At 40.5% G+C, this 11,503-nt stretch overlaps 1 protein-coding gene across 1 annotated transcript; it reads left to right on the top strand.

The window, feature by feature from the left end:
• The first annotated feature begins 4,853 nt into the window (after nt 1-4,853).
• On the top strand, nt 4,854-6,438 carry LOC116869304 (tubulin beta chain-like). Its single transcript, XM_032860342.1, has one exon. The coding sequence runs from the start codon at nt 4,996-4,998 to the stop codon at nt 6,328-6,330; it is 1,335 nt and encodes a 444-aa protein (XP_032716233.1). The 5' UTR covers nt 4,854-4,995; the 3' UTR covers nt 6,331-6,438.
• Nucleotides 6,439-11,503: the final 5,065 nt, after the last annotated feature.

Here is an 11,503-nt window from a genome sequence, read left to right as displayed (position 1 = left end):
TTCAGTCACATGCCCAAGGTCATCCAGCTAATAACCGAGGGAGTTGGGACTGAACTCTGTTGTAATAAATCCAGCAATTATGCTTCAGAAATACAGAAGCCCATTTTTCTCTAAGTCATATTTAAACTCATATTTTATATGTAAGAAATATAGTTGCCCGCTTTTCTCTTTTTATCACATCAATTTTAAGATAATTAAAAAAAAAAAGCAGACTCCCTGGCTGAAACAGCTAAGTATCAACCTTAATTGAGTATAATGTATAGTGATTTGTATTGACAGAGACAAATTGAAGAAATATCGGAATACTCTGGTTAAGTCCCATTTCGCATAAGTCTGGTGTTCTTTCCTCTGCTTGGGTAAAAATTACTTGCTGTACATCCCTTCCTGGAGCTTCTTAGTCCAGAGTGTAGGACTTGCTTTACTTAGATGTTGGACAGTCTTCTAAATGCTTGCTCTGTCTGGTCTCAGATTCTTTCATCTCAGTCATAAACTTGTAAATGGCAGATTTATGGCTTTAGAACTAATAAGAAAATGTCACTTTTAGCTTTCCTATTTTTCTGGTTAGTATAACATATGGGAGAGAGTATGGATATGAAACCTATTAGCTGTGGATTCATAATTTACTTTTTGCAAACTTTGGCAAAATTACTTAAATTTTCTGAGTCTGGTTTTCTCATTTATATAACAAAAGTGATTAAGGTAAGTTGCTCAGTCCATAAGTTACTCTTCTAGAAACTGAATTCTTGTCTATTTGACATCTGTGCCGCTGCCTGGTTCATGAGACCATGCTGCCTCTTGGGATCTCTCTCTGACCCTTGTGAGCTAATTGTCACCTCTCAGGTTAGAAGATGGCAACTCAAAGTCTGCCACAGCATTGTTCTAGGAATCATGCCCCTTTTAATATCTTTGATGAGGAATTCTATTACTTGATATATAGTGTGCATTTTTTAATATTATACTAACTTTATTAAAGGAGTCCTAAATATCCTCAGATTTTCAGAGGAGTCCTTCCTTGTCTAAAAATGTTAAAAATGAATTCCTTGTAATCTAAAATGTCTTCCCATCTCAGATGTGAATGACTGATAGCTGAACAAGATAGGCAGATCCAATAATTCTTTTTGTAGTGCTTGGTTTTAGGGCCAGTACCTGAGGATTCCGAAATTCCGAGAACCTGGCCTAAGTCAACAGATAACGCAGGGGGCTGGAGGCTTTCTCAGATCCTCAGCCTAACACTCCTGGCGTGATCAGTGTCATTCTAGCCCATCCTTTTTCAAAGGCACATATGTGTGAATGAACTATTAAGGATTTATTTACTTACTTACTTACTTACTTACTTATTTTTAAAGATTTTATTTATTTATTTGACAGAGATCACAAGTAGGCAGAGAGAGAGGGGGAAGCAAGCTCCCTGCTGAGCGAGAGCCCGATGCGGGGCTCAATGCGGGGCTCGATCCCAGGACCCTGAGATCATGGCCTGAGGCAAAGGCAGAGGCTTCACCCACTGAGCCACTCAGGCACCCTGAACTATTAAGGATTTAAAAAGAATGGAGAGGAAGGATGTATGGCATACAGAGAGCACCACAGGTGGTGTTCCTGCCCTGCCCAAAAATTGGGGATAGCTATATCTACCTCAAGGTGAGGAGATGTCTACCCAACTGCTTATTATGTTTGGCCCTGACAAAAATCTCATATCTGGAAATTGTTTGTTTTTGTGGAAATTTGCCTTTTTTTCTTGGGCAGAGGGAGCAGTTTATTCCTTTTACAGGGTGAAGGGATGAGTCTGTCAATGCTGGCAACATCACAGAATTTCTGGAACAAATAAGCATATAGTCTATATCACAGAAGACCATAAAGCAGGCTGAAGTTCTATAAATGGAGTAAGTGTATTTTTGGGTACTTAAAGGACTGATTAATACATGGTTTTCTATAATAGTTTGTTTTTTTTTAAATGTAAGTAGTCTATTGCTGTTTACTTTTATAGAGCATTACCTTTTACATAGCCTAACATTAATTTACTCAAGCTGCATTAAGAAAAATAAAGTCTAAAAGATTTCTTCACTTGCACTGAGAAGGGAACTTATGTCATATGACTGCCTGTGATATACTCTAGAAGAACTCATTCTCACCAGAGTGAATTCTCACCACAGTCCTGTTGTTTGATAATGTGTAGGGGAGAAATGACAATGCAGACACAGAGAGATAAGTCAGGTTCTCCTATGCCACACAGCCTGATGGAGATAGAGTTGAGAATCAAACTAGTCTCCTAACCTCTGTCCAGTGAATCATCCATCATGTGACACTTGATTAAGAAAAATTCCAAGTGGGAGGGAGATGTCCCCTGCGGAACTGACTATAGGCATTGATGCTACATGAAGAAATGATCAGCATTTTAATATGGAGCAAAGTTTTCACAGAAAGCACTTGCTCAGTGTATTAGATTGAATTTTGAAGGCATTCCTATTTTGATAGTGTACCCAACTAGAAAGCTGTAAAAGTGAGACCACATTGTTGTAAAATTAGTTATCATTACAAAAATTAATTAATAAGTACTTTCTGGGCAGAGTAACCTAACATACTGTAGGCTATTAAGATTTGTCTCTTCACTCAATACCTTTTTATTGACAGACTGTATCAGCTCTATAGTAGGTGGTGGGGAAGCCACCATGAGAAAAACAGATTTAGTCAAATGTGTGTTATTTAATGGGAAAACACATGTTCATTTGAATATCTCAAGTTTCTGATAATATAAATCATTGCTGATGATTTCAGTGTTTTGAAGATGTGGTCCGCACCTCATGTAGGCACCAAAAATGCTGTAAGTCCTCCTGATTTGAGCTCAAAGGCCAGAGTAAATGTTAAGATAGTAATATCATTATCCATTCACTGTTTGGCTTTATTTCTCACAGCACCAACCAGAGCTGTAGGGATGTGAGTGTGGCAGACTTCAAAACAGCAATTCGACTAACCAGAATGAGTTCTGGACTCAATACCCCATACAAAAAGTAGTGCCCTATATAAAAAGGTGATAGGTTAATCTTTAATGACTTGAACCCATGTTACTAAAAAGTGTTAGGGGGAAGGGATTATGACTTCTTTTTCCAATAATCACACACCACAACTATGGAAGTTGGATAGAATATTTTATATAATTGGTATGTTTAAAAATACTTAAAGTATGCATTAACTTGAAACTGATACTCACCTATGCTTTTCCTTTTGCAGTATCTGGTAATTTATAAGTGGCAAATCTAGACACCAAGATGCTGAGCAGAGCTTTGGAAAGTCTCACAGAATGGGGAGGCAAAAATTGGAATCTGGGGAAGGCCAAGTAGAAGAGACCATGGAAAACAGTATAGTCTATTAGCTGGGCAGACAAAGGACTATGTATAATAGTACAGTTAAACTAGAAATAGACTAGCCCTCACCAAGAATGAAACCAACTAACTCTGAGTCAGCTAAATCTCAGAATAGATCAAGATTATCTGCAATTTGCCTGCCTGAAACAAAATAAATTCTCTATAGGCAAAAATGATAACATTTAGAGCCTTAAATTATCTCTATAGTTTTTTTTAATGTATAAAGTCCAGCATTTATTGGAAAATTACCAGGCATGCCAGAAGAAAAGAACAATTGACCAAAACAATGAGAGAACAAAAGACAATAAAATATATATACAGAAGATCCTAATTTTTAAATAGCTTTGATTCATATCTCTAAGAAATTATATGACACAGTTTAGAATTTCAGCAGAGAACCAAATCATATGAAAAAGAATATAACGGATGTTCTAAAAGTGAAAAATACAATAACAACTTGAGTTCAGTATATTTCTTTTGAGGTGGAATGGCCCAAACCTCAGGGCACCATGCTCTTCTCATGTCCAACTTTTCCATAGGATTAAGAAAAGATGATCATAAAGAAGAGTCTCAGAATTCTGAGGTAAGACCTTGCAGATCTGTCTGCCCCACATGTCCTTCTCCACACTGTTACCTCACTCAGCTTGGCTACCCTCAACTCATCACTTCGGAAGTTCTCTGTGAAATTGCTTCTGTCATCACAGATCAGAGTCCATGTCCCTCTTCTACACTCCCATGGCCCTGGAAAGTTCCTCCACCTTCCCACTTACCACATAGACTTCATTTATTAGTTGTTTATATTTCCCTCAAGACTCTTATGCTCAATGAGAACAGAGAGCTACCATACTGAAGGTTTTATTTTTAGAATCTACTGCAATGTCTGTCATAGATGCTCCCCTTGGGTCAAGTAAAGCATTTCTGCCCATAGGCTGATACTTCATGATTTAGTCTTGTGGTCCACATTATTACGAAGAAATTCACATCCATTTTTTTTTTTAAGATTTTGTCTATTTATTTGAGACAGGGAGAAAGAGACAGAGTGAGAGAGAGCATGAGAGGGGGGTCAGAGCTGAGCAGGGAGCCCGATGTGGGACTCAATCTCAGGATGGCAGGATCACAACCTGAGCCCAAGGCTGTCGCTTAACCAACTGAGCCATCCAGGCACCCAATACACATCCATTTCTAAAGGAAATCCTGGGACAGTGTTTTCACTGTTTCCAAATCATTTCTTTGTTAAATATAAGGTTGTTGTAATGATTTGAGGAGGTTTATTTTCTAAGAATGTGTGTTGGATAATGACATAGATTTATGAGGAGGAAATCTAGCAAAATCACTTTAACATTCTCTAATTGGCAGAGGGCTAAAGAGAAAGATGATTCCTGAGTCATGTGAGCCTCTGGAATACTACTGAGGAGTTCTTTCACTGTTCCAAGGCATCTCTGTTTGCTCTCCCGTGGCAGGAATTGTCTCATCAAGAAAATGCATGTAGGAGGCTGCGTTCGGACCTCGCTGCTCCAGCCTCCAGGACACGTCCCATCCTTCCAGCCTGAGACTAGCAGTATAGAAAAAAAAATTCCATATCATTTCTTGCCCCGTACACACCTTGAGGCGAGCAAAAAAATTAAAATAAATTTTAACAATGAGGGAAATCGTGCACATCCAGGCCGGTCAGTGTGGCAACCAGATCGGTGCCAAGTTCTGGGAGGTAATCAGTGATGAACACGGCTTCGACCCCACTGGAACCTACCACGGTGACAGCGACCTGCAGCTGGATCGCATCTCCGTGTACTACAATGAAGCTACAGGTGGCAAATATGTTCCTCGTGCTATCTTGGTGGATCTAGAACCCGGGACCATGGACTCTGTTCGCTCAGGTCCTTTTGGGCAGATATTCAGACCAGACAACTTTGTTTTTGGTCAGTCTGGGGCAGGCAACAACTGGGCCAAAGGCCACTACACAGAGGGGGCTGAGCTGGTTGACTCAGTCCTGGATGTGGTGAGGAAGGAGGCAGAGAGCTGTGACTGCCTACAGGGCTTCCAGCTGACCCACTCACTGGGTGGGGGCACAGGCTCTGGAATGGGCACCTTGCTCATCAGCAAGATCCGAGAAGAGTATCCTGACCGCATCATGAACACCTTCAGTGTGGTACCCTCACCCAAAGTGTCTGACACTGTGGTCGAGCCCTACAATGCCACCCTCTCCGTCCATCAGTTGGTAGAGAACACAGATGAGACCTACTGCATTGACAACGAGGCCCTTTATGACATCTGCTTCCGCACTCTCAAGCTGACCACACCAACCTACGGAGACCTGAACCACCTCGTCTCAGCCACCATGAGTGGTGTCACCACCTGCCTCCGCTTCCCTGGTCAGCTCAATGCTGACCTCCGGAAGCTAGCCGTCAACATGGTACCCTTCCCACGGCTCCACTTCTTCATGCCTGGCTTTGCACCTCTGACCAGCCGTGGAAGCCAGCAGTATCGGGCCCTCACTGTGCCTGAACTCACCCAGCAGGTCTTTGATGCCAAGAACATGATGGCTGCCTGTGACCCCCGCCATGGCCGTTACCTCACTGTGGCTGCTGTCTTCCGTGGGCGGATGTCCATGAAGGAGGTAGATGAGCAGATGCTCAACGTGCAGAACAAGAATAGCAGCTACTTCGTGGAGTGGATCCCCAACAATGTCAAGACAGCAGTCTGCGATATCCCACCTCGTGGCCTCAAGATGGCAGTCACCTTCATTGGAAATAGTACAGCCATCCAGGAGCTCTTCAAGCGCATCTCAGAGCAGTTTACGGCCATGTTCCGGCGCAAGGCCTTCCTCCACTGGTACACAGGTGAGGGCATGGACGAGATGGAATTCACTGAAGCTGAGAGCAACATGAATGACCTTGTCTCCGAGTACCAGCAGTACCAGGATGCCACCGCAGAAGAAGAGGAGGATTTCGGTGAGGAGGCTGAAGAGGAGGCCTAAGGCAGAGCACCATCACCTCAGGCTTCTCCATTCCCTCAGCCTTCTTCCTCAGCTGCCCCTGTCCTCTCCCTCAGAATTACATTTTCTGCCTCTGTCTCTTTTTTTTTTCCTTTTTTGGAGGGGGATGGTCCTAGAACACAGTGCCTGGCACATAATGGGCGCTCAATAAATACTTGTTGTTTGTTGAATGTCTCCTCTCTTCCACTCTGGGAAACCTAGATTTCTGCCATTCTCAGTAACCCTGTATTTCCTTTCGGTGTCCCCTTCTCCCATCTGTCCAGTTGGTATTTCCCTTTGTTTTATAAGATAATTCTCCAAGAAGCTGGGTCTCATCAGATCCCATCTAAAACCAAGTGCTTAAAACCCAGTAGATGGCCACCATCCTAAGCCCATGTGGTAGCCCCGGGGAAAGGAAACAAAGCTACCTCATAGCAGTAGAGGTACCTATAAGGAAGGGGTAAGGTTTTCTATTCTAGAGCAGTTTTGGAGAGGGATATCCAGGCTCTTGAGTCCTAATTTCCAGGAATTTCCCTGCTCCTCTCAGCTTCAGGAGAGGTGTTGACAGTATTATCTCTCTTTTTCCGTCTTCCAAGCTGTGTCCTGAGCTGTTTCTTTTGCAGGGGTCTGCCCCACCCTGTTAAAGCAGGATCCTTCCCTTTTCCTACATAACCACCTTCATATGTTGGATTCCTTCCTTTTCCCCTGGTTGGAGAAGGGGGCCAAGAAGGGGAAGAGGGACTAGCCTCCCCATCCCCACCCTTTCTTAGCAAACACCCAGCTCTGCTGTATATATACAGAAAGGTTTGTACTACCACCTAAATCTTTTGAATCATTCTTCCAGAGAGGGGACAAGGAGACCCTCCCATCTTTGGCAACATCTCATTTTTTCCTTTTGCTATTCCCTCCCCTGCCCTCGGCTTCATCCTGTCCTACACTTCAAATTTCTATTTTGTGTTGAACTTGCTTTTTTTCATATTGAAAAGATAACATTGCCCCAAGAGCCAAAAATAAATAACTGAAAAAAAAAAAAAAAAAAAAAGAAAATGCATGTAGGCATCTGAAGTCCAACCTGACACAGAAGATTAGTGGCAGGAAGGAGGGCAAACAAAGCTCCAACTTTCCTCGTTAGCTGTGATTGGACTGTGGAAAACAGGTGGTAAAAACCCTCTTTTGGACTGTGGCTTCATCACAACCAGAGCAGAATGGCTAAAATAACCAAGTTCTGTTACTGATCCATTCATATGCACCCCCAGCCTCCTGCAGGGCACTTGACCCATCCTGTGGTTAGTTTACCTGATAGGAGCAAACTCTCACACGTCAGATCCAAGAAAATCCTGGCAGTATCTGGGAGGAAAGTGAGCATGGCTGAGGGGAATTCTCCTTGCATGGTTTTCCCATCAGTACAAAGCCTGGACAGACTTCTTGTGCAAGAATGAGTGAAAGAAGTATATATAGCATGTGGTTTATTGCCTCTAGAAAATTGCTGTAATAGAGAGCTGCATTTTGCATAAATGTTCTTCTGGAAAAGTTTTATAGTAAACAAAACAAAACACACCTAAATGAATAGATTCTGCTCTGTGCAATCAGTAAAATTGTAAAACTACATGTGTATTATTAACCCAGAGAAGGTTGAAAAAGAATTCACAGCAATGGCAATGGAGTAAAGAGGAAGTTGAGGTTCAGAAGGAAGAGAAATTAATCACTAACTTAATAATAGAATGGTACATGACATAGAAAACAGCAAAGAAAAAGCTACACCAAACTTCAAAAGTGACGTGGAATATAAATTTAAGACCTTTCCCAAAATATAGCAGAATAGGCCAAGGAGGCAAAAGTAATCAGTGGGAAGATACCACAAGAAAGCAGCAAGATGTCTGACATTAGGAATCATGAAGAAGAAATAAGAACAAAAGGGAAAAATGATCAAGCTGTATTAGACAAATTTTCTGACATAATGATAAAATTCACAGAATCACAATGACTTATAGTGGGCCCAGCACAATTAAAGAACCAAGGCCAACACCTACATATATGCTGGGGAAAATTAAAATAATTGTTTTATTTTAAAAACCCAGTTTATGAGTACGTGGGAGCATTCACCTCCCTGTTCTACCCCCACCCCTACCCCCACACCTAGTAGTTTTATTTCAAAGAAATACTAGGTTTTCTTCAGTCAGTTTATTATGTTTACTTCATAAAAACATATTTCCTTGGTAAAATGAAAATACTGATTTACAAGTAAATATTAAAAGGCACACAAAACTGGAAAAATAATGGCAGGCTATATGATGAACTAAAAGTTGGATCTGTATTAGGAATCTTCATAAAGTATTGAGGAAATAACAAATGTCTTACTAAAAAATCTTACAAGTAAAATGTTGGAAATCACAACAGGAAAATACAAATGGTAATTATTTAGCAAGCCCTCAATAAATGCTGTTAAATAAATGGACAAATAAACAAAATGTTGGCAATAAACTTGGCGCAAAATAGGCACTCAATATATAGTTTAAGTACAAAATGCATGAATGAAATACACACTAGCAGTAGATCTAAAACTGCAAAATAAAGCAGCAAACAAAGTTTTGCCTTTTTAAATGTTGAGACAAAAAATGTTTATATGTTAATATCCAATGCTAGTAAAAGTGAGAAAAAATGACATCTTCATACTTTACTGTTGAGAATATAATCTACTAAAATTTAAATAGAAACAAATACATATAGAGATAAATTTGTGTTTATGAAAATTTTGTACTTCCTTAAAAATTATTAATTCCATTTATTTTATAGAGATGTGTATGAAAGCACATTCAGTTGAAAGATAATTTATAACAAATTAAAATTAGGAAGAATTTAAATGTCAAACAATGGAAAATTGTTTAAACAAATTCTTGTGTAGTCAGTTTGAGAAGGATTCTTAAAGATATTGAAAAATCTTGGGATGCCTGGGTGTTGCAGTTGGTTAAGCTTCCAACTCTTGGTTTTGGCTCAGGTTGTGATCTTAGGGTCCTGAGATCAAGCCCTGCTTTGGGCTCCGCACTCAGCATGGGCTCTGAAAGACTCTCTTTGCTCTGCACTTCCCCCCCGACCCCGCTGGCCACCCCATGCTCTCTTTCTCAAAAAAAGAAATCTTTAAAAAAAGAGACATTGAAAAATCTTCACAAAGTAATATGAAATGAAAAATAAAGGTAGAAGGGTAAGTACCTTCCTGTTACCTGTATTTACATCTGGATCATGGGATTACTGTTGGTTGTGTGCACACTTAAGGTTCTTTGTGTCTTCCAGTATAAACATAGGTTACTCAGATAATAGAAAGAGATACCTCTATACATGTTATAAACGTATAGTAAAGCTGAGAATGGTGAGGTGAACAGAATTTGGATGCACATTTGTATTCTCCCCGGATTGCCTGGGGCTCTGCTGGGATGTAGACACATCGTGTTTTATGCCTAAGTGGTGATGGCTTTGCCTGTGAAATAACTTCTTCAAATGACCGTTGAGTTTCTTATTTCTAGTTGCCACAAGGTGAAGAAGTCTTCTTTGGAATAGTCAGAGCTGACATTATTGAGCCTGCACTGGGACCAGGCAACATACTAGGAACATTGCATGGGTTTTCTCATTTCGTCGACAGCACAGATCTAAGAAGTAGATACTATTCTTATGCCCATTTTCACATGAAGACCCTTGGACTGAAAGAACTGAAGTGCGTGGTTTAAATTCAGTAACTAGTTCCTAGAAAAGGTTAGATTTGGATTCAGGTAACCTGATGGTCCCATGAAGAATGCTTATGGAAATATCCCCCCCTTTTTTAAAAAAAATTTAATAATGTAAATTCATTTCCTCTGCTTTGTAACACTTGAGGCTAATCGGACAGCATGTCTGCAGAGAGCTGACAGAGAACCCGTGTTGTCTCCGGAGGCTGAGGGAGAGTAATCTAAACTGACATGGCCGCCTCAAATCGCTCTGACTTGGAATTCCATTAAGGGAGAGTCTGAAGCCAATTTACTCAGGAACTGCACGAATGAGACGCTGTCCTGTCAAAATGCTGTCAAATCATGCCAGGCCTCTCGACTGTTCATTCCAAGAGACACCTGCCAAAATAATGGACCAGCAATCTGGCATTCTCACGACCACATGAGGAAGAAAATTGTTTATCTCGCATACACAGCTACTGTCGTTTTATTTTTAACCTTCTGTGTGATGACTGATTTTCCCTCTAAGTCAGAGGGGCTAGGGATGTGTGTTTCAATCCCGTATACATTTCTTATAAATTGGTGCTTGTTTGGGGAAAACATCATCTTCCTTGAGTATAAATTTTAGTTTCCCCACTCAAGTGCATGTAACATCTTTGATTCTCCTTTCTGACTGTTTGGGTTAGACAATTAGTTGTTCACTTACTAGTAGCTCTAATAATACTACAGTACTGAGGGCATCTGACCTTAGAACCTTGAAACTATCTAATTATTTTCCTTCTTTTGAAATTAATATGCTCAGGTCTATTAAAATTTCCAAAAATGTCAAAAGAAAGGGAAAAGAAAAAAATGACATAATAGCTGAATACAAACAAACAAAAGTAGTCATTTATTTCCTCCTGAATTCATTTAACAAGAATTTACTGAAAATTGACAGTGTTCGGTGCTGGAAATACAAAGATAAACCACCCAGAGACCTTGCCAGGCGGGAACTCAGTCCAGATAAAGATGCAAAAATGCAAATTAATAATTAAACACACCATGTGGCTTCAAACCTTGCTCAGAATGGGGGGGATTAGAAACACAGTGAGAAAAAAGGTCAGGATGCAGAAGAGCAAAAGCAGGGTCACCTAACCATTTGGGGAATATAACGAAGGCTTCTAAGAGGAGGCAAGGCTGGAGCCATGTGGCAATGGGATGAAAAGTGGAAGAAGAAGGAAAGGAAGGAGGAAGAGGAAGAATGGGAGGATAGGACATGACTTTTCTGTAGTACGCTTAGTCCAGTCCTCAAGAAATCAGAGCCTTTATAAGGACATGCACATCCTTTGACCTAGAAACCCTGCCTTTAGGAGTTTACATTGAATATTCACAAAGATTTAGCTACATAACACTGCTTATTTGAAGTAGCAAAGAAATATAAACAACTAATATGACCAAATAATGTAGCAGAGCCGTCAAATGAATATTACTCTTATTATTAA

Source organism: Lontra canadensis, unplaced genomic scaffold (assembly GCF_010015895.1).
Source record: "Lontra canadensis isolate GAN:19392208 unplaced genomic scaffold, GSC_riverotter_1.0 scaffold19, whole genome shotgun sequence".
In the NCBI taxonomy this organism is placed as follows: domain Eukaryota; kingdom Metazoa; phylum Chordata; class Mammalia; order Carnivora; family Mustelidae; genus Lontra; species Lontra canadensis.
This window is presented reverse-complemented; position numbering and strand designations above follow the sequence as displayed.